Source organism: Poromitra crassiceps (genome assembly GCF_964638095.1).
Source record: "Poromitra crassiceps genome assembly, chromosome: 1".
NCBI classification, from domain to species: domain Eukaryota; kingdom Metazoa; phylum Chordata; class Actinopteri; order Beryciformes; family Melamphaidae; genus Poromitra; species Poromitra crassiceps.
The window spans coordinates 50,907,222-50,931,699 of record NC_139623.1 but is presented as its reverse complement, the minus strand read 5'-3'; the positions used below and the strand labels follow the sequence as shown (position 1 = coordinate 50,931,699).

The 24,478-nt window shown below is 44.0% G+C and overlaps 1 protein-coding gene across 1 annotated transcript in view; it reads right to left on the bottom strand.

Annotated features, from left to right (window-relative positions):
• Positions 1-24,478, bottom strand: part of nsd1b (nuclear receptor binding SET domain protein 1b) — a gene marked incomplete at both ends in the record, with an annotated part of 86,149 nt that overhangs the window by 46,462 nt on the left and 15,209 nt on the right. Inside the window, 9 exons of the mRNA XM_083647462.1 lie at positions 1,107-1,230; positions 2,903-3,043; positions 4,940-5,235; positions 9,688-9,733; positions 9,897-9,997; positions 13,256-13,514; positions 13,991-14,145; positions 19,131-19,361; positions 23,100-24,452. Coding sequence (XP_083503588.1) covers positions 1,107-1,230; positions 2,903-3,043; positions 4,940-5,235; positions 9,688-9,733; positions 9,897-9,997; positions 13,256-13,514; positions 13,991-14,145; positions 19,131-19,361; positions 23,100-24,452 — 2,706 coding nt within the window. The remainder of the gene's footprint in view (positions 1-1,106; positions 1,231-2,902; positions 3,044-4,939; positions 5,236-9,687; positions 9,734-9,896; positions 9,998-13,255; positions 13,515-13,990; positions 14,146-19,130; positions 19,362-23,099; positions 24,453-24,478) is intronic.

Genomic DNA, 24,478 nt, shown 5'->3' with positions numbered 1-24,478 from the left:
GAGCGAACTGCTTCCAAACTGGAGATTTTACTTTATTTTTAGACAGGGCCACATTTAGTTGCCAGATGAATGGAGTTTGGTGTGTCTGCTACTAGCCTAGATTGTTGGAATGAACCAGAATGCAAGCGCTCCTCACCCTTACATCACGTGCGCCAGCCCTATAAAGAAAACTGTGCTTCACCACCGCTGCTACAACTCCATTCTAGGGGAAACACTGACTACTGTATGTTGTGGTTGCCATTAAGTCCCCCTTCATGTATTAATCCTCTAGTTCAGTGATACTCAACTTGCCGGGGCCCAGATGTGGCCCGCGACAGAGTGCAGAGTGGCCCCGCGACCATTTTCTAATAATTTCTTCTGTTCTATGCCTACATGCTAAAAATGTATGCACTGAATTAGAATCTAATTCACAATAAAAACTAACGTGAAATAAAGTTTGACTGAGCTCCAGCGAAATTGTCAAATACCGCCGTCTGCTCGCTACCCAGGCACATGTATGTACTTAACCTAACTAACTTAACCTAACTAACTATCCGGTGTGCACAACATTGTCAGACTAAACTCTGGCGGACACTAGGGATGTAACAATAACCGGTTTTAATGATAACCGTGATCAAATTCCTTACGATAACCGTACCGTTTCAAATTTTCATTATCATTAAAACCGTGGTACCGTGATTACCGTGTTACCATGATTACAGTGCATGGTAAATACTGGCACCCGTCTTCCAGATGCAAACACGCAGCCTTGGAGAAATGATTTCAGTGAGTGGATCAATCCTTTTTAGGTCTGAGTTTTCAATATAAAACTTGGTGAAATGATTTCTGTGAGTGTATTAGTACTTTTGAACATTTTCAGCACATTGGACACCACAAAAACATAAAAATGTATATTGTTTGTTTATTACCTGGCCCCTGGCCTCCTATCATTTCACGAAAGTGGCCCCGGGGCAAAGCAAGTTGAGTATCCCTGCTCTAGTTGCATACAGTGGTAGACTTTGCAGACGTACCCCGACCCTGCATTTGTCCTACATTAGTACTGGACCCACCATGAGCCACTGTAGACAGAGCTTTTTTTCCAGGTTTAGGTTGTGTAACAGACAGACCTGATTTGCACTCGGGGCAGATGAACTTCCCTTTAGGAGCCTCGGCCAGAGAGATGCATGCGAGGTGGAAGGCCCCGCAGCAGTGGCCCTCACACAGCAGCAGCTCCCCCGTCTTCTCACACACCTACGACACAATCACAAGCCACTGTGAAAAGACGTCATGTGATAACAAAGGTTTTAGAGCTGTCAAATGTGGTCCTGTGTACAGTAGCTCTATGGCTAGCATTGCACCTCGCCAAATGCGAGCACAACTCGATCCAAAACTGAACTTAGGTGCAAGGCCAGAGAAAACAATGTATTGCTGAAACGCATACATTGTTCTACTCTGACCCAGGTTGATTAAAAGTAGGAAAAAGACGTTGAGAGTGCTGGCCTTTCTTCTGTTCTATGCCTACATGCTAAAAATGTATGCACTCATTACAGTGTAATGCACTCTGGCGCATTGTGTGGCTTTTGCTTTTGCGCGCACGCTCAACCTGTGCAAATAAGACAAAAAGAAAATTGTGCTCCTGTGCTATTTACACATATTTAAATTAGGTAATCTGCATACATATGCATATGTATGCATATGAACCTCACTGCAGAAACGTGTCCAATTCACAAATGTTGGCGCTAATTGCCACAGGCAGTTACAATGAAATGATTAGCATCTACAGAGAGTTAGTGGTAATTGAAGCATGCGTTTATATATTAAGGAGGATGGAACACTTTATAGTCATTCAATAATCAAACTTTTTCCAGTATAGATCCCCGCAGGAATGAGGGTCCCTCTATCGGCTAAAGGGAACGGCTTGATAACTTTTAGGTCGCTTTCACACATAAGCTGGTGGACTCGGTGCGATTCGGGGGGGTGAAGTTGCAACATTGTTGCGATTTTCATTTGGTCTGGTTCTCTTTCACACAGCAATTTGTCACAAACGCACCAAACTTTCTGAACAATGTCACGTGGTCGAAACAGTCACTCGTCTATTGGACAGAATAGGGAAGGGAAATCTCTCCTCTCTTCAGCCGGGCTTCTAGCCTGGCTGAGGGCTGACTGAACAACACAAGTGAATCCGCAAACACAAACCATTGAGCAACACCACCTGCGATATTGGGATTTCTGGTTTTACTTTGGTGTTACTATCAAATAATTATTTAACAAGAATGTGCCCAATATGAGCAGCAGATGAGGCAGCAAGCTGTTGAACATTTCATTCTGCAGATGAGAGTAGCCTACGTACCGAAGGAGATAGGCAAGCCGGCCTGCTGTTGAGAAATGTGATGTTGTTATGACGACGTACGTCACAACGCGCAGGTACTGTACACGTGTGCACGCCGCAGTGTTTGTTTTGCTCCCTTCTACCGTCTTCTACTCATGATGCACTGCATGAGTGATGAGATGCACTGGCACTCTTGTGTTTAGTCCATTTTGCTTTCACACAACAAACGAACAGCGCCAGGGTTCACTTGGAAGCGAACCGAGACCCACGTTTTCAAGCGGACCAGAGTTCATTTGTTTGTTCCGCCCCAGAGTTCGTTTGCGCTTTCACACCACCCCAAACGAAGGAAGGAAACGAACTCTGGCGCGGTTAAAGCGGACTAAACAGCTTATATGTGAAAGCGACCTTAGACCGAAGAAAAACACAGTAATTTGTGGATATTAGTGGCTTTTTGGCCAATCTAAAAGGGGCTTTAGTGTAGTCTGATCCCGGCATTATAGAAGAAAGTTGGGAAGTTCTCAAGAAGCTTCTGAACTTACGAAAAATATTGCACTGATGAAGATCCAGCCCTCGGACAAGCCAAGTCCGACTCACCTGACATATGTTCTCCTTCATGGAGGCGGGGCCTCCTCTGTCCCCTATGATCTTCCTGGTGGATAAGAGTGGGTCATCGTCGCACAGTGACAAGTCCTCCCTCAGAGAAGAGAAGCTGTTATCTAGGCTGTACGGCTCACCCTGCAGAGACAAGAGAAGCTGTTATGCAGGCTGTACGGCTCACCCTGCAGAGACAAGAGAAGCTGTTATCCAGCCTGTACGGCTCACCCTGCAGAGACAAGAGAAGCTGTTATCCAGGCTGTACGGGTCACCCTGCAGAGACAAGAGAAGCTGTTATCCAGCCTGTACGGCTCACCCTGCAGAGACAAGAGAAGCTGTTATCCAGGCTGTACGGGTCACCCTGCAGAGACAAGAGAAGCTGTTATCCAGCCTGTACGGCTCACCCTGCAGAGACAAGAGAAGCTGTTATCCAGGCTGTACGGCTCACCCTGCAGAGACAAGAGAAGCTGTTATCCAGCCTGTACGGCTCACCCTGCAGAGACAAGAGAAGCTGTTATCCAGGCTGTACGGCTCACCCTGCAGAGACAAGAGAAGCTGTTATCCAGGTTGTACGGCTCACCCTGCAGAGACAAGAGAAGCTGTTATCCAGGCTGTACGGCTCACCCTGCAGAGACAAGAGAAGCTGTTATCTAGGCTGTACGGCTCACCCTGCAGAGACAAGAGTCCTGTGTCCTACAGCAAAACAATATGATATTGTTTCAAAATGTTACAGTTACTGTCCTGCAGCAAAAACATTTTTTTCGCAATGTGCCCTGCTGCCAACCCTGATTTCACTGCTTACTGTACATTATTGGTTAAGAGTGTTGTATTCGTTGTTGCATAGGGAGAGATAAAGAAAGGAAGTGAACAGTATAGCAACCTCTCATACTATTCATACTACATCATAATATGTAATGTATGTACAGTACCTGAAACATAAAATACAATATTGTAACATATATATATATATGTATATATATATATATATATATATATATCTATATATATATATATCTATATATATCTATATATATATCTATATATATCTATACATGTAGTGTGTCATCGTCACCCCCCCTCCCCCACCACACCACCTCCCTCCTGGGATAATATCGTATAGGGAGCCAAAGTGAACGTAAATTCCTGCCTCTTTCAGCGTACCAGGGTCTGAAAAAATATGAATGGTGGTGAACGGAGAGAGACGTGAGTCTTTTTGATCCTGTTTGAATTGTGCCACGGGGTACACATGTAAGTTTTGTCAATTTAAAAGTTAACTATGCATGTCAAGAAAGTCAGTTTGTCCTGAAACTGAAACGTAACGTTTAGTTTTGTCAATTGACTACATCTCTCGTCTCGCACATTATACAGTACGTCACAACATCAAAAACATGACTGGCGGGAGAGATGTCACTTATGCGACTGGTTGTGCGTAGATATATATATATATATCATTAAAAAAAAATTATAGAACAAAATATGAACAAGACAAACAGGCTCAGACACAGGAAAAGGAAAAGAAAAGAAAAAAAATACATACATCATCAAGATTCAACATTACAACATGGTGCTGCCAGTCGCATCAGGTGCTTATGTGTTTGCAAGAAATAATGTGCATGGGGTCCCACGCAAGGTACGAGATGGCAGCCAGGTGAGCCATCTGCCACCCCCAACCTCAGTCACCTGTCATTCTTAACCTCGTCAAAGTACGCCAAAAACCTGAGTCTCTCCATCTGTACAACAGAGATCATGTCATCATATTAGCCACACTTGAAAGGAAGTTCAAACTGACTTTCTTGGCTTGCAAAGTTATCGTTTACATTGACAAACATGATATGTGTACCCCGTGGCACAATTCAAACAGGATAAAAAAAGAGCCACATCTCTTCTCCGTTCACCACCATTCATAATTTTTCAGACGCTGGTACGCTGAGAGAGCCAGGAAGTGACGTTCACTTTAGCTCCCTATAGGATATTATATCATGATTTTTTGGCTGGCCTATATCGCGATATTTGAATTTGGATATCACCCAAGCCTACCTCTGAGTCCACTGTGTCCTTTGTGACCTCCTCCTCCTCTGTGTCCTCTTCTTGTGGAGTAGTGATGTTGTCCGACGCGTTCTCTTCAGGACTAGGGTCGGGTGGGCATGGTGCAGGAGTGGAGGGGGCAGCGGTGCTGGGGGCAGGGGTGATGGGGGTGGGCGTGCTGGGAGTGGGGGTGGGTAGGGTTTGGACAGAGGGTGTGGGTACAGCGGTGGAAACCTCTAGGGTTGCAGGTGTGGAGGTGGACACCGTCTGTTGCTTGCTCGTTGATTTTAAAGACGCCACCCGGGCACCTGAGTGTAAGGCAGCTATGTTAGCACCAGTTATCACAGTCATGTGACCTTTTTCATATCAATGACCCCTAATTTAGTCCACATTAGGGCCACAGAGCCCCATATGGTGAGATTCTGTCTGTTGGACACAAATCTGTGAATATTTTTTATTGTTAGACATATGATTCTGTCCAGAATTCCTTGACTATCTGTATTGTAGGTAGAGAGAACTATGATAAAAAAAACATCATTCTTCAATCATCATTCTTCAAACATCATTCTTCTACATTCTCAAATTACATTCTTGTAAATTAAAATAATGGTGAAGTTTAACAATTCATTGATTTCTTGGAAACGCGTAATGGAAAGTAATGGTGTGCATTAATATGATGTGTCTCCAAATTTGACTTGTCTTAAGACATTTTTCTTTAATAAAGATACAGCAGTGGTTCCCAAACTGGGGTATGCATATCCCTAGGGGTACCTGGTGGTAAACTACAGGGGGTACTTGAGAGAAAGGAGAAAATGGAAAAATATAAGAATAAATCATGAAAATGAATAAAATGTTAAAATAAATCTCCTCGGGAGGCACTTTCACTCCCTTTCTTATTTTGTAATGTATGTTTCTTCAAAAGGTGGGTTATCATTCATTCATTGCCGTTTTCTAAGCAAAATGTTGTAGTCGGGTAAAGGGGGTACATGGATTCAGAAATCAGGGAAAGAGGGTACTGAATGCAAAACGTTTGAGAACCACTGAGATACAGTATCTTGGGTGTGATTTGTTTCATTTCAAGATATTCCACTTTCCAAACATTCTGGAAATAAGTGGAATTAATTTTCACATTTTAAGACAAATACAATTTTAGAATGAACACAATTAAATAAACTGACACGAGAATGGCATGCACAATAACACATAGAGCTCAACAGTGACTGGCCACTTGTTCTCAGCTCCCGTTCTATCAGATTCCCCATTAATTTTCTCCATAGATGTTTCAAAAAATCCTTATATAAAGAGTTTTAAGCCTGGAACCAAGCCAACCAGCCATGAACTGCATCGTGAGTGACCATAAAACCTTTAACTTGGAGCGAAAATATATATTTTATTCAAGCTTTTTATTTTTGCTCCAAGTGAAATGTTACTCGCGATTCAGTAGGTGGCTGGTTGGCTTGGTTCCAGGTTTAAAACTCTTTATATAAGGATTTTTCCAAACATCTATAGAGACACTGCATGAAATAGGCCACGCCCATCACGGGGGAAATCGTTCCGTTCACTCCCATTCACCAGCGTCATTTTCCTTGAAAATGTGTGTAAAAGCTGTTGTGTGGTGGGCTGAGCAGACAACAAATGTAAAAAATCACCAATTAAAGTATTTTTGTACTCCCGAGCAAAACAAGGAAGCCATTGAGAATTGGCGAGAAGAAAATGTGGATTTAGCTGTCAAGGAAGTAAGTTGGAGTGTTTGTCTTCCATATAAATGATCTTTGTGTGCAACTACGTGACATAGGAGAACGCCAGCGCGTCTGATGCCATCTGTCTGACGTTACACCAGCATTATTTTCATGAATTTAACACATTCACTGCCAACAGTTTTTTCCAATCAGTAGGTAGCTTCTGCCAATGGTTTTTTTGAGGATTCTGGCTCATCTTTCAAGAGCCTAGTCCTAGCCTTTCTGCTAGGACTTTGTGAACACAAAATATCTCAAAAGAACTACCGTAAATTCCGGACTATAAGCCGCGGCTTTTTTCCCGTTTTTTGGCCTTTTTTGGCCCCTGCGGCTTAAATAACGGTGCGTCTTATCTATGGATTTTTTTCAGCAAACGGCCACTCGGGAACCTCCAAAATCTATGGATGTTGGTATGAGGCAGAACGAGAGCAAGACAGACATTACGAGAGCGAGACCCTGATTGGATGATGTTGCAAAAAATGTGTCTCGCGACCTGATTGGAGCACTGTGCCACTACGCTCTCTCAGCCACTACGGTAAAACACCCTCCCTCCTCCCTCGCTCCGGGGGGAAAAAGGCAGCGATTGAGAATTCATTGAAATTGAATGTAACATTCCCAATTCTATGTATTACATTCTAAAAAACTAACAGCAACATTTTGGAAGGCTAAGCCACACAACTAGCTCGTTGTAATCTAACATCATGCTTCAAAAGATGGAGAACTGGCTGTGTTACGACGATGGCGGCGAGAAGAAGAAGGAAAGAAGGAAATCGAGTAGCAGCACGTAACCTTGGCATCAGGGTGTTGACACAGAGAGCAGACGGCCGAGGTGCCGTTCAGATCCGACTGAAGGCTCAAGTTTGCCAGTGGATCCTGACAGCGTGGAGGAGTGTCAAAACATCCACGATCAACAACGGGTTCCGAAAGGCTGGACTGCTGCGTGATGAAGAGGAGGACGCCGCCAGCTGAGGGCCTTCAGAGGCTGTTCGATTCCGACAGTGACGAAGAGGAGTTCGTTGGTTTTGAGAGCGACAACGAAGGAGAGAGGAGAGTGGCTGACGAAGCCACCCTGAGCCTGTTCGTTTCCGACACTGAAGATGAGGACTTTGGTGGTTTTAGTACGCAGGAAGAAGACGAAGATGAGGATTAATGACTTGACTTTTCTGGTTACAGCCGTGTACTGCACCTTAGCCTAAAAGATGAAGACGAGGATTAATGACTTTTCTGGTAGGCTGATTACCGTATATTTTAAGCAGCCGTGTTACTGCAACTTTAGGCTTACGCGCTTACTGTCGTGTTACAGGCACTTTATTTTGCACTTTAAAAAAAACACATTTAATTTAGCCATTGATATTGCCTCGTCAAGCGCTGTAAGCTTTGTTTTTTGTTATGGTACTACTGTAGGCTATAATGTAGATCAGTGGTTTTCAACCTTTTTCATGCCAAGGACCCCTAAATTTACACAGCACAGTACATGTTCTGTAGCTACTATTGCACTAAATGGTAACACTTGAATACGTTATGCAAATATGCAACTTGTTTTGTTGAAATGTTAATAAATGGGAGCTTCCCCAAACAGCCATCTCTTTTCCGACAATCCCCTCTGTGCACGAAGCCTTACATATGGTAATTAAACATCAAAACACCCGCGGCTTATAGACCGGTGCGGCTTATAGAAGAAAAAAATAGTCACCTTTGAAGGTGCGGCTTATAGACCGGTGCGCCTTATAGTCCGGAATTTACGGTAATAGAATGTGTGCTTTCTCTGTCTAAAATAGTTAGTTTTTATCATGTTCTGTTATGTAGGCATTAGCAGTTGAATACAGCATGGTTTCAGAGATTTTCAGAGAGTTTTGAGATAAATGGATTTTTGGGTGCCCTTGGGCAAGTGTGTATACTGTATTGTGTGTGTGTGTGTGTGTGTGTGTGTGTGTGTGTGTGTGTGTGTGTGTGTGTGTGTGTGTGTGTGTGCGTGCGTGCGTACACTTATTCCACAGTAAGCATAAGCTAAGAGAGAGAGAGAGAGAGAGAAAGAAAGAGAGAGAGAGAGAGAGAGACTAAACTACCGTAATAGTTTAGTCCAATATAACAGCACCCCCCCCCCCCCCCCCCCCTCTCCTGCAAACTCCTCCCCTCCGTGTGTGTTTCTCTGGGGCTCTGCAGGCAGAGTGTATGCCAGGCGAGTCTCTGCCGCCTAGATGGCGTTTCTGGGGTTTCGGGTGTGAGCTGGGATGTGAGCTGGGATGAGAGCTGGGATGAAGCTGCGTTTTTGAGCTTTCTGCTGCGTGTGTTGCACCCAGAGTGTATTTTAGGAATCCCCCATGTTGTGCGCCAGCTCCAGCGCGAAAGCGAAAGCGTTTTCGCCGCGTTTTCCTCACGCTTTTTTCTGCTGTTTTTGCTCAGCTTTTTCTAGTCTGGAGAGCACTGTCACCACTTAGTGGGTCGGTGGAATGGGTTGTACACGTTCGGTGGCTCCCATATTTTTATAGGAGACGTAGGGGGCTTGGATCCACGTCCCACCGTCAAATTTTTTTTTTTTTTTTTTGACGAGTTAACTCGTCCACGGCAGTCAACCGTTGGTTTCTGCTTGACGAGTTAACTCGTCCACGGCAGTGAACGTGTTAAACATGCCTAAAAGCTCATGTCATAGTATTTCACTTCAGGCCACTGTGTGGGATCGTTTATCCAGCGTTGTTTGGGCAATGAAAAGGGACACTGCTCCAGGCCAACTGAGTTCATTTTCTCAATGTACCTTTCCCTCTCTGTTGGAGGAAGTGTACTGAAATAATCTTTTGACATTATCTAAAAAGAAAACTGTCCAAATCCCTGTAAAACCCCGCCCCGGTTAGCCGCGGTTTGTTTTGCTAGCTGCAGTCATCAGGCAGTGCTTCCTTGTATGGAGAAGATGAATGGGGAATTCTCTGATGGAACGGGCCCTGAGAAAAAGTGGGCGGTAACTGTTGACCTCTATTCTATAATCATTATAAATTGCACTAGAATATTTCAAACAGCAAATAATCTGACCTGAAGGAAGTGCAGGACTTGCTGCATTGTTCTTCAGTGACTTGACCTGTGGCAAAGAGAAACCCAGTCAAAATCTACTAAAAATACAAAATTTGATGGAAAACTTTGTGCACACCGAGGCATATCGAAGTGGACATACTCAAACTTCATATAAGTACACTTGCACACACACACAAAACAGTCTTTGTCATCCCATGTCCACTTCGTACCTTCTTCTTGGGGCCGGCCGCGGCCTCGGCTTCCAGACAGTACTCCAGGATCTTTTGAGTGGGTTTTCTCTTCCTCTTCCTCCCCAGCAGATGAGCACTTCCTGTGAATGGAACACAATGTCCTGATCAGGATGGTGTGAAACGTAAAGGGCTATGAAGTCATCTGCGACCTTTATCGTCTTCTATCTGCAACCAGTAGGAATCGGGAGAATATTGACAGGATTCTCGCCCCAATCAAACTCATCCTTTTAACAGGATGAGCCTCACCCAAGGGCATCACACTAGGTGGCATAGTCAAGTCCTCAGACAGCTGGCATCAGCGCCACACTAGGCAGCATAGTCAAGTCATCAGACAGCTGGCATCAGCGCCACACTAGGCAGCATAGTCAAGTCATCAGACAGCTGGCATCAGCGCCACACTAGGCAGCATAGTCAAGTCATCAGACAGCTGGCATCAGCGCCACACTAGGCAGCATAGTCAAGTCATCAGACAGCTGGCATCAGCATCACACTAGGCAGCATAGTCAAGTCACCAGACAGCTGGCATCAATCTTGGAACAGAGGCAAACCACGACAAATGCTTTCCCACAAACATCGGCAGGAAATGTCCACTTTACACCATTTGCACCAGCAGGCCAACCTCCAGAGCACTATATAACATCAAAGGATGCACCAGCAGGCCAACCTCCAGAGCACTATATAACATCAAAGGATGCACCAGCAGGCCAACCTCCAGAGCACTATATAACATCAAAGGATGCACCAACAGGCCAACCTCCAGAGCACTATATAACATCAAAGGATGCACCAGCAGGCCAACCTCCAGAGCACTATATAACATCAAAGGATGCACCAACAGGCCAACCTCCAGAGCACCATATAACATCAAAGGATGCACCAACAGGCCAACCTCCAGAGCACCATAAAACATCAAAGGATGCACCAACAGGCCAACCTCCAGAGCACCATAAAACATCAAAGGATGCACCAACAGGCCAACCTCCAGAGCACTATATAACATCAAAGGATGCACCAACAGGCCAACCTCCAGAGCACCATAAAACATCAAAGGATGCACCAACAGGCCAACCTCCAGAGCACCATAAAACATCAAAGGATGCACCAACAGGCCAACCTCCAGAGCACTATATAACATCAAAGGATGCACCAACAGGCCAACCTCCAGAGCACTATATAACATCAAAGGATGCACCAACAGGCCAACCTCCAGAGCACTATATAACATCAAAGGATGCACCAACATGCCAACCTCCAGAGCACCATAAAACATCAAAGGATGCACCAACAGGCCAACCTCCAGAGCACTATATAACATCAAAGGATGCACCAACAGGCCAACCTCCAGAGCACTATATAACATCAAAGGATGCACCAACAGGCCAACCTCCAGAGCACCATATAACATCAAAGGGGCCAGTTGCACCAACTGGTCTTACGACTGGTCTTAAGCTAAGCCGGTCGTAACTTTACGACCTAACAGCTACGCCGGTTGCACCGAGAACTCTCATGGGTCTGGCGTTGAGACTGGCTACTTTGAGGTTAGCACAGACAAATTCAGCTTACGGTACATTCTTCCCCCTCGTCCTTCTCTGATAGTCTCGCTTGCCAGACTTCCCTCCCTTCTGGGAGAGAGTCTGGCAGCATAGATCTTCTCTCTGGACATGTGGGGGGGAAAAAATGCTCTGTTTGGTTTAGTCTCGCTTGCCAGACTTCCTACACCTGGGGATCCAATAGTTTTCAGCGTGTAGCGACGAGCAAAACATTTGGCACAGATTCGACACGCACAGCGGCAGAGGCATTTGAGATAGACAGATTTGTCACGGAGGGAGTGGAAAGGAAATCCATATATGGTCGCAGCTGGTCAGTCAGAACGGATCGGAGCCAATGGCAGAGCTAGCAGGGAGCGGAAAGGGATTTTCTTCCGCTGGTGACTGAAATGGTCGCCACCAATGGCAGAGCTTATACCAGCAGCCTGTTCCCTCCCGGAAGGGAGGGAAGTCTCAGTCTGGCAAGCGAGACTATTGATGACCGTTCATAATTAAGGTCAAATGTATCCATATTTGCGCTGTCGCTACTAGGTGCGAATAAAGTGAATAGTTTTGTATAGCCTAATCAAGGTTATATTAGGCCTACTCAACCGGAACAAACTGTTATATACTGTAATGCTTGTTCTGATTGGTTGATTTATATGATTTTACCTGATCTGATCTTATCTTATTAAATTCCAAAGATAATAATAACGTTAATGTAAATCAATCATATTAGGAGCAGTTTGTGAAACAAATGGTGGAAAATACAGATCTCAGCATCTTAGAAAATCAAAACATTTACAGCATGTGCTGCATTCAGTAGTACATTTCTTGTCTACTGGTACTGTTCCCCAAAGACATATTGTTAATAAAATGCAAATTTTGTTCTCTTGTTGTCAGAAGCTGTGGGGAGCAGTCTGGTAATGAGTAACTGGAAATACTCCAGTTCCAGTTTTGTGTTTGAATATGACAATTGAAATCTACTTAAAGCTGCATTCAGCAATGTTTTTGTGTTAAAATAAGTGTTAAGTGGCTCTATATTCTGACAGCAATGACTGAAATAGAGTGTTTGGTCAGTGACTTGGAACCCCCAACCCCCCGCTGTCCTCTATCTCTCTCCTGTAGTCCTGCAGGCAGGGCGGACGTATGTCTGCAACCGTAAGTCATAGAGGCTCGCAGATGGTGGTGGCGTTGGATTCGGGGTGAAAAAATACATATAGTTCTTAATAGACATCGCGATCCGACCTTCCGTTTCCCAGAAAATGTTAACTTTTCTCTGATTGGATCAAAATTGGCGCCGACCTCAAACTATTCGGTTGCGGAGATACGTCCGCCCTACCTGCAGAACTACAGGAGAGAGATAGAGGACAGCGGGGGGGTTGGGGGTTCCAAGTTACTGACTCTATTTCAGCAATTGCTGTCAGAATATAGAGCCATTTAACACTTATTTTAACACAAAAACATCGCTGAATGCAGCTTTAAGATCTTTTGAGAAAGTACAAAATGTAGCGGATGCTGTAAGACACATGCAAACTACATATAACAACAAATAAAACTAGATGGAACACTGGATGGTCTACCCCTGCATTAGCACTGTAGTATCACCATTGTAAAAGCCTTATAATACCAGAAAGAGATTAAAATACCTAACCAGAAAGAGATTTCCTTATGAGATTTTATTTAGCTAACAGATAGAGGATATACTTCTTGTGCTGCATACGTGTGTGAGAATGTGGGTAAATATATATATATATATATATATATATATATATATATATATATATATATATATATGAAGTAAAGCCTCACCATTGTCTTGGATGTGGCCTTCTGTTGACAGGGAAGGTTCAGCTTCAAGGGGCGGGGTTAGCGTGCTGATGGAAAGTACCGGTGCATCTTGGGAAGTTGTGTTTTCAGTAGTGGGAATTTGTAGTTCTGAGGGGGTTGGTAAAGTGACTTCCTCAGGGGGCGGTGTCTGGATTTCAGGAACTAAGTTCAAGGGGGGTTGGTGATCTACATTCTTGTCCAGTAGCCGTGGATCTGACGTGCGCGTGATGGTTGGAGTAGCCTAAGAAAATAAATGGGGAGAGTTCATGGTCACTCAATGAGACAAACACCATGTACAGATGCCATGATACGGATACGGATACTATTATCTGGTATTGGACCAAAACCAGGATAAAATTCAGTATCAGAGAATTTTCCCAATGTAGCATTTCTTACAAAAACACAGAGTCCTTGGTATAACTAATCATTAGATGAAATATATGCTGAATGGTAACATTTAAGTATCCTTTAACACCAAGGACTGATGCAAGCCATTACATTTACGAGACAGCAAAGAGTTTAGCCCAAAATGACTGAGATATAATTGAGTTTTCGGCATTAGAATCTAATGGCGAAAACTCAATTGTGTGCTTGGTGTTAAAGGATACTTAAATGTTAGCATTCAGAATCAGTATTGATGGATCCCTAATACAATAGCTTTATATAACACAAATGTGTTTACATAATTATTACATCTTAATTTGTATTTTTTTCTACCTTTCCAATTGACTGGACAGTCTTTTTGGGTTTCTTCCTTGTGGAGAAAATTTGATCATACTCTTCAGTCCATTCGATCAGTCTTTTGCTTGGTTTTCTTATTCGTTTATGTGCTGAAACAGACATGTGAGAAAACAATGTAGTCATTTTCATTCCTATGCTGTTTACAGTATGTGAAATATTACAGTATATAAAATAAGTATTGTCAAGTCAAGTGAAGTTGACATGACTTGAGTATTGTGGAAGGGGGGGGGGGTCTATCAAAGGAAATCAAATTATATTGTTCAGTTAAGAACAAAAGCTAGCTAAATGTAAAGTGAGCAGCAGTCAGGAAATCAAGACCGGTTTGCCTTGGTTTATTTTGTTATGCTAGGTTTTCAAAGCATGATGAACTGCTGGCTATCAGATGGTAACATCCGTTTCCTTATCCTCATAGCCATGTTTTGGGATATTTTCTGATGGTTGGTTGAGATTACGTTCTCAGCTTCTCACTCCTAACAAAACATACTATGACTACTAACATACAACGACGACCCGGCACGGCAGTCTCTGTGCGGTTCACAATGCCACCAGAGTTCCAATGACGTTGTTCTCACCTGCCCAAATTAACCAAAATAAAGGAGTAATGCTGCATTGGTTTATGGTGGGAGGTGAAATAGCATCAGCTATTAGACAGCTAACAGCTAATAACAACATTAACATTTACTTGTAATGGTTTAAAGATGAGCTGAAGTGACAACTCAGGGTCTGTGATGATGTATTCCAATGGAAACAAACATTGCCCTGACTGAAACGGGGTAGAGAGGCGGGACATAGTTGTGGAGGAGTCTGATTGGACTATTTATTAATTAATTAAAAGGATCCCCATTAGCTGCCGCCATTGCCAAGACAACCGCTAGTCTTCCTGGGGTCCAACACATTACACATTACATTACAAGCAATAGTAAAATGCAATAGTAAAATGACAATAATAAAATCATAAGAAATTGTAAAATGCAATGAGCACAAAGGAAAAAACAGAAGGCAGAATAAAAAGCAATACAAAAACAAGACAGACAATAGCTTGGTCAGCTAGTCCTCTAGCTGGCCATTAGCCCAAATATTATATGATCAGTATAACTCTATACTTTCAAAAAACACACAGAAAGTAAAGTCAAAGTGATGTTACAAACATTAATGTGTGTGTGATATTGTGTGAGAGTGCAGATGGGATCTGAGCTTCCGTTTAAAACCAACCCTCCCATTGATGGAAGAAATATTTCTTGGTAGACAATTCCAAGATGCTATAGTCCTGTAAATATGGTGAAGTTTTCTTCATGTAGTTGGTATTTGGTCTGGGTAAAGTCAACTGACCCCCACTCGCCCCTCTGGTGGAGTGCCTGTGAATACTTCAACTATAAATTATGTTGTTGAATTTCTTTTTAGGAGTTTAGGTATGAATAACTGTGAGAATATAAAAGTAGGTTGGCCGATAGCTGTTGCTCAACAGTAAGCCATGTAAGACATATATGCATGTCAGCTACGCTAGACCTGGTGCAGGCCCGCTCCAACCCATTACGCAGAGTACGCAGACTGCGTAGGGCATCACGTGACTGAGGGCACCAAAAAAAATTTTTTTTTTTTTGGTGCCCTCAGTCAGGCCACTCACTGAACAGCAGGCCAGGCGCCGCCTACTGGTTTACTAGTGGTTTTATTACTTTATTCAGAGTGCATCTCATTGTAAAATTGGACTCGGCCCAAATTGGGCTTCAAACGGCCCAAATTGGGCTTCAAGCGGCCCAAATCTGGCTTCAACCGGCCCAAATCTGGCTTCAACTGGCCCAAATCGGGCTTCAGACGGTCCAAATCTGGCTTCAAACAGCCCAAATCTGGCTTCAAACGGCCCAAATTGGGCTTCAAACAGCCCAAATTTTTCGCCGCCGCCCTTCGGACGCCGGCACGCACGTCGGCCTGTATCGGCCTGGCCTGCTTGGTATCTAATGCCCGGCCTGAATTATGATCCCAGTCCGCCCCTGCTTGCATGTACAGTTTAACAATCACTTGTTTGCTGACATGTACAGTAATTCTAACAATTGTTTGTTTCCCACATGTAATGAAATGTGAGATACACTAGTATCGTTCATAATTAATGATTTTGCAGTCTTTCGTTTGACAGTTATTGAAAGTTTTACGGGGGGGGGGGGGGGGGGGGCACCACAGAACAATTACGCTTAGGGCACCCAAATGGCCAGGATCGGCCCTGACCTGGTGTGAGCACCCCAGGACCAGCCTAGATGTCTTGTTTTGTGCTACTTGTAACTTCCCAAGTAGACCTTTAGATGCAGATGACCATACCACAGAGCAATAATCCAAGTGACACAGAACTAATGAACAAACAATTTGGCAAAGTACTAACTCCATTCTGGGGACTGGAGTTGACATTGGCCAGTCCTGGCGCTAGAATGCTGTGAATCCCAGATATCGCGTTAACAAGCTAGAAAATGGTGTTTGTGAGGTCACAGTGACCTTGACCTTTGACCACCAAAATGTAATCTGTTTACCCTGTAATCTGTTCAGTCCAAGTGGACATTTGAGCCAAATGTGACAAAATTCCCTCAAGGCGTTCCTGGGATATCGCGTTAACAAGATAGAAAATAGCATTCATGAAGTCACAGTGACCTTGAACTTTGACCTTTGATCACTAAAATCTAACCAGTTCATCCTTGAGTCCAAGTGGACATTTGAGCCAAATGTGATGAAATTCAGTCAAGGCGTTACTGAGATATCGCATTAACGAGCTTGAAAATGGCATTCTTGGTCACAGTGACCTTGAACTGTGGCCTTTGACCACGAAAATCGAATCAGTTCATCCTTGAGTCCAAGTGGACGTTTGAGCCAAATGTGCCAAAATTCTGTCAAACTGTTCCTGAGATATTGCATTAACGAGCTAGAAAATGGTGTTCGTGAGGTCACAGTGACCTTGAACTTTGACCTTTGTCCACCAAAATGTAATCAGTTCATCCTTGAGTCCAAGTGGACGTTTGAGCCAAATTTGATGACATTCCTTCAAGGTGTTCCTGAGATATCGCGTTAACGAACATCGGACGGACGTATGGACAACCCGAAACCATAATGCCTCCGGCTCGGCGCCGGCGGAGGCATAAAAACAACAGAAAAAAAGAGCATGGTCTAGGAATTCAAGACAAGTGCATAGATCTAACATTTGGAATTGTGATCGTTTAAGGCCTTGACATACTTCCGCATCAAACCCCTCCCCGAATGCACAGAGGGGTGCGCTGCGGTTGCTAAAAATGACGGAGGATCTGGCTGTTATGGGTGAAATCCTTAAGTCTTCTTAAAAAGAAGAGCCGTTGCTGAGACTTTTTAACAATTGTTTTGGTATTAGAGTGCCAGGTAAGATCATCCGAAATAGTGACATCAAAAAATGTAATACTCTTTACCATCTCAACCTCGGTGCCATTGATTATGATAGGACGATGGGGTGCCTTTGTATGGCGGAAATCAATGACAAGCTCCTTTGTTTTTGAAGCATTAAGAATGAGGTTGTCAGATCTGTAGTTAGACTCGTCATTTGAGTTTATAACCCCAATGACGGTGGTATCACAAAAACACGTACTTTACAATCAGATTGTTGAGGTAGTGAACGATACAGTCATGAGTAAAAAGAGTAAACAAAAAAGAACTGAGAATGTTACATGTCTTTGCATTCTACATTAAATTAAGACATTACCGTTTGTTTTATTTTGCAGGTTACATACTTATTAGTCTCGCTGGCCAGCCTCCTCTCCCTTCCGTCCGAGGAGTCTGGCGCCGCAGGTCTCCATAACTGGGATAAACCCTCCCCTGCTCTACTCTGCTCTCCCATTGGAAGCAGACGCTGCCGGATTTCCGCTCCCTGCTTAAGAAGCTTGGTCATTGGCTCCGACCATGTCAATCAGAGCGGCTTCCGCTCCCTCCTCCGTGTGTGTGGCTGTAAATAGTGCCCTGCCGGCTCAGTGAAAACAACAACGCTAACTAGCTAGCAAGCTAACGGCAGAAACCTACATGCTAGCTCGTTGCTACACGCTGAAAACGGCAAGTTGGATTGTTTGAAACTATTTTCCAAGGGCACTGCCGCTAAGCGCCGCCCATCGCAATCCCACTATGGAGACCTGCGGCGCCAGACTCCTCGGATGGAAGGGAGAGGAGGCTGGCTAGCGAGACTACATACTTATTGGCCAAGTATATTAACATTTATGGGCTAGAAAAGTCTGCCCAGGTTACAGGCGCTAGGCAGCCATCTTGCCTGCTCAGAATTTTCTCCTCGAAATGAAGATTGATTGATAGATGTCATGTCGTGATATGATTGGTTGAAATGTGGTAGAAATTTGATCGTACTGAATGACGTCAGACTCAGCATACTGCAGATTACAGTTATGAATGAAATCCGGGAAAATTAACTTCTGATGTGAAAAATTTTGAAAAACTAAAGAAATTTGATTTTTGTGATTTTCTTTTTACATTATTAAATATGTGCACTGAATACCCAGGGATGTGATCTAAAATAGAAAAAAAGCTCAACTTTAACTAACTCCTGTATTGGTATGCTGATTGGTCTGAAAGCATACTAAGTTGAACAATGTGCCAAAATGTGTTTTAAATTTGTACAATCTTATTTTTTCCCACCATATATGATGTAGTTGGCTGGCCATGTTGAAATGACATCAAATGACGAACTGGGAGCAACTAGGGGTTGAGAAATCATACCCGAGTTTTCAACTAGGAACTCTGAGTTGACGCGCCATTTTATTTTATTCTTCCTAGTTATAATCGAATGCAGCATAAGTGCTCCAGAGATTGACTAGATTGCTCCCCACAGGCTTGGTGTTGTACACACACATAAATGTCAAGGTCACACTCGTAAAAAGGTGGTCCTTGGTCTCCGTTTAGCCTCGCAAGCTAGACAAGTCTCACAAGTTGATGACAATGCAAGACACATTTGGCATCCCCAAGGTGTTGCCGCATGGCCAGACGTGTCATACAGTGTGATCAACCATTGAGTTCTCTTTAGCTTGCGAGGCCAGTCTCCATTCATGTTTGGGCAGAAATGTTTGGGGTTTGGGTCAGGCTGGGCTTGAATTAACTCTAACCGAGATCTTACCCATGGGAGCCTCCTGGCCTCCTCCAGTGTTGTGCGTTGAGCTTATGTTGATCTCAGTGCAGTCTGCGACAAGGCCGTTTGGCTGTTCCAGACCCGGCTTTGGCTGACAGGACAGAGGCACAGCAGCGTTGGAGCTCCTCTGCTCCAAAGGCACCATGTTCTGTATTCTCTCCGTTGCACTGCTCCACCTCTCCTCCTCCCCTACTCCGCCTTCACTACCTCCATCTAGGGCTGGGCGATATGCACCAAAAATCATATCTCGGTATTTTTAGGCTGAATGGCGAAATATTGTGTTGAGTTGCAAGTCAAAAGCCACATGTGAGCTGTCACAAGCACTTTTGTTAAAACAAGACTGTGATCAAAATAAAATGCCAACACTGGGTCTCCTTCCCTGACTATTGGTGCTTTCACAAAATATTTACACAATGAGATTTTTGATAAATAATCATCAGTACTGTGGTTATAATGTGGGTAAAGGCAAATAATAGAACAGTCTGGTAAGTTCAGAAAGTTAAATCACTGTACTGTAAAGCAGTGTTTCTCAACTGGTGGGTCGGCAACCAGAAGTGGGTCGCGGGGCCGTTTTGAGTACCGTAAATTCCGGACTATAAGCCGCGGCTTTTTTCCCGTTTTTTGGCCTTTTTTGGCCCCTGCGGCTTATATAACGGTGCGGCTTATCTATGGATTTTTTCAGCAAACGGCCACTCGGGAACCTCCAAAATCTATGGATGTTGGTATGAGGCAGAACGAGAGCAAGACAGACATTACGAGAGCGAGACCCTGATTGGATGATGTTGCAAAAAATGTGCCTCGCGACCTGATTGGAGCACTGTGCCACTACGCTCTCTCAGCCACTACAGTAAAACACCCTCCCTCCTCCCTCGCTCCGGGGGGAAAATGGCAGCGATTGAGCCTGAAAGACAGTCTGAATGAAATTGAATGTAACATTCCCAATTCTATGTATTACATTCTAAAAAACTAACGGCAACATTTTGGAAGGCTAAGCCACACAACTAGCTCGTTGTAATCTAACATCATGCTTCAAAAGATGGAGAACTGGCTGTGTTACGACGATGGCGGCGAGAAGAAGAAGGAAAGAAGGAAATCGAGCAGCAGCACGTAACCTTGGCATCAGGGTGTTGACACAGAGAGCAGACGGCCGAGGTGCCGTTCAGATCCGACTGAAGGCTCAAGTTTGCCAGTGGATCCTGACAGCGTGGAGGAGTGTCAAAACATCCACGATCACCAACGGCCAACGGGTTCCGAAAGGCTGGACTGCTGCGTGATGAAGAGGACGCCGCCACAGCTGAGGGCCTTCAGAGGCTGTTCGATTCCGACAGTGACGAAGAGGAGTTCGTTGGTTTTGAGAGCGACAACGAAGGAGAGAGGAGAGTGGCTGACGAAGCCACCCTGAGCCTGTTCGTTTCCGACACTGAAGATGAGGACTTTGGTGGTTTTAGTACGCAGGAAGAAGACGAAGATGAGGATTAATGACTTGACTTTTCTGGTTACAGCCGTGTACTGCACCTTAGCCTAAAAGATGAAGACGAGGATTAATGACTTTTCTGGTAGGCTGATTACCGTATATTTTAAGCAGCCGTGTTACTGCAACTTTAGGCTTACGCGCTTACTGTCGTGTTACAGGCACTTTATTTTGCACTTTAAAAAAAACACATTTAATTTAGCCATTGATATTGCCTCGTCAAGCGCTGTAAGCTTTGTTTTTTGTTATGGTACTACTGTAGGCTATAATGTAGATCAGTGGTTTTCAACCTTTTTCATGCCAAGGACCCCTAAATTTACACAGCACAGTACATGTTCTGTAGCTACTATTGCACTAAATGGTAACACTTGAATACGTTATGCAAATATGCAACTTGTTTTGTTGAAATGTTAATAAATGGGAGCTTCCCCAAACAGCCATCTCTTTTCCGACAATCCCCTCTGTGCACGAACCCTTACATATGGTAATTAAACATCAAAACACCCGCGGCTTATAGTCCGGTGCGGCTTATATATGTAAAAAACAGTCAACTTTGCAGGTGCGGCTTATACACCGGTGCGCCTTATAGTCCGGAATTTACGGTATGTCGCGGATGTGTGCATGTGGAAAAAAAAAGTTCTACTCATTGAGGATCCCAGCAAGCAAAATTACGTCATGATAACGTTGTGATGACGTCTTTCAGTGACGTCCAGGACGTGGCCAAATCACAGCCGGTTTGGGCATGATTTAGATGTCTACGCGGGAACGTCGAGCTGACATCGAAATATGACGTTACCATGAATGGGCATGTTCAGTTATTCTGCTATGTACACAGTGTATATTCAGCAGCTTTATACATAAAGCTATAATTATGTCCAGATTAACAATTTATGCTACATTTTCAAAAAATATAATACTGCCCTGAGTGGGATTTGAACTCAGGATCTACAATTTACGGGACAGCTATTCTACCACTATTCTACCAATTCATCTGTTTGCTGAAATATTTTGCTGTATGTTGGAGTAATATAGCCTACCGTTTCAAAAACATGGACCCCTTGTTCTTTTTATACCGGTATAACATCCATGGAGTCGGGACAGTTTTAATAAAAACGAAAGCTAATTTAATTCAAACCTTAATCTCAAAGAATCATTGAGGGTTCCCTCAAAATGTACAAGTGTCACCACCAACCTATAACGTTTACCCAGTGATCCTGCGCACGCAGACTATACGAGACACGAATATAGCCTATACCGTAGATTATGGCAGAAACTTGTTTTATATTTAAAACGTTGGCGTCAAGTCTTTGTGGATCGGACATCACAGTGTAACCGTCTACAATCTGTGTAAGAAGAACCCCGAAACAAAGGGATAGTTCGGTTTGTTTGAAGTGGGGTCCTATCAGCTAGTTTCCATACACTAACTGAAGTGCAGGCATTTAGCGGAGGAATACGGTAGTCCTACGGTTGGGAGGAAATGTAGTGCCGAATGAGAGGGCTGTTTGACGGTAAAGTAAAGCGCTGAAAATTGTCAAAATAGAGCGTACATGTACACTGATATTGATTTGTTTAGGTGGGTGTTGTTTTAGGTGGCTAAATTACGTTTTAGTTCCTGGCCCAGTTCAGTTAGTGTATGGAACTAGCTGATAGGACCCCACTTCAAACAAACCAAACTATCCCTTTAACACCACCCAATGCTACATTCCAACTTCCAACTCAAATGTATATTTTACGCCTCGCAGTGTATTTTCTCTCTTTCAAAACAATCTGGCAACAAGATATGCAACTGAGACAATTGCAGGATTCCCCCACAATTCATCTCCTCGTACTCCCACCTCCACGAATAAACAGTTTGTTAATCAGCGCAGATTGTCCACATGCAAGTGCTGATCACTCGGATTTTGGATAAATAAATAGCCCAGGCTGAGAAATACGTGATTGATTGCAACCATTTAGTTATCCTCATGGATATTTCAGTGGTGACTGGTGAGTGAAATTAGTTGGATAGTGATTATACAGTGATAATCTGGGCCAGATCTGACTCGTCGTGATAAGACTTGAGCTGGACCCGATTGGGCTCTCGATTCGTCCGGGTCCGTCCTTGCTTGCTGGGATGCTGGCGTCCGCAGGCCAAATTACTGTCTTTCAGAGGCTGTAGCAGGCACATTTTTAAAGCCAGAGTGAAGGTACTGGTACCATATGAAACTAGAAGGCCCTAAGGCATCCATTGGTACCAACATGCCATGCTAGCTTGTTGCAAAGGGGGCTAAATGACACTACAAAGTTAGGCTAAATTCTGAAAATTGGGTCGCGACTTAATGACTAAGGAAAAATGTGGGTTGTGAGGCTAGAACAGCTGAGAACCACTGCTGTAAAGCACCCTTTAAAACTACGAAAAGACAACACTTATGCCATATCACAAATTATCAAAATCTAAGATGATATCTAGTCTCATATCACAATATCGATATATTGCCCGGCCTTACCTCCATCCCGGCCAAGACTGTCCCAGGTGCTGGCCGGCACACTCGATGAGGACTCCATTACTGGAGAGGAACCGATTGCCAGGTAGCCAGGGTAGCCAGGTCCTGACCTAGCTGGACGACAAGGCACTTTTCTGTTGGCTTTCTTCCTCCCCCCACACAAGCTACTCCTTCTGTTATAGATCCTTTTGGTGGGCTGACCACCACTATTTTCAACGTGTGTGATTTCTTTGTTTGGACTTGACTTAGGTTTAGACTTGTCATCGACGTGTTCAACTTGAACTTGACCTGCAGTTGAAGCTTCCACAGGCAAGGTGGGCATCACTAAGGGCTCCTCCTTGACATGGGCACTTGGTGGCCCAATCTCCAGCTCTAAGGGAGCCCCCTCTCGCTCTCTAGTGTCATGCAAGTCTTTCAGCAGCATAAGAAAAGTACTGAACTTGTAGTTTGTGTCTGGTTTGAATGAGACGGGTTTACCGTCGCTCTCGTTTGTCAGGGACTGGAAGGATATCTCCTCCAGGTCTTTGAGGTTATTCATAAAAGAAAAGGGTGAGGAGGATATGTCAGAGGAAGGATTTTCTTTCTTTGTCTTGACTCTAGAGGTCAGGGGTATGAAGTCCATCGGCCGAGTCGTGGATATTGAGAAGTCTTCATCCTCGCTCTTGACGTCTGCTTCAAAGCAATTTGAATCAGACGAAACTGAAGAAAAGGGGGGAGTGTTACAGCTGGATAAAGTTGTGTCCTGATCATGATCACCATCATCATAATCAGAATTTAGAGATTTCATTTTAATGCCAGGTTTGTTCTCTGGTTTCCGAGTGGTGCTGTGCGTGGAGCAGCACGCCTGGTCCTTTTTCTGCTTGGCGTTTTCACGCTTTTTCTGTTGCACCTCCCGCATGGCCTTCAGGGCTCTGGTCATCAGCCGAGTGCTGGCAGGGAGGTGGGCAGGCTGCTCACCGAAAATGATAAGTGCTTCATCTGGAACCTGCTTTGATCCATCTACAACATTATTTGATTTGTCAGACGATGGACCTTTAGACGAGGAGGATAAAGGAGGACTCCTAGAAGCAGAACTCCCATGCTGGTCAGAAGGCAGAAAAGTCACATCATAAGCTGCACTGGTGATAGGTGCATTTTCAAGTTCTGAGCTGCCTAAGTGGTCAGAGGACATGCTTGTCACATTGAAGGCTGGGGACTTTTCACCTTCTGAGCATCCTGATTGGTTAGAAGACAAACACGTCTCATGGCTAGGGCTTACATTTGTGACTGGCATCTCTGTGACTTCTGGGCTATTTAACTCATCAATGGCCATACTTGTCACATTGGAGGCCGGGATAGTTTTCACTTCTAATGATTCTGATTGGTGACAAGGCATGCCAGTC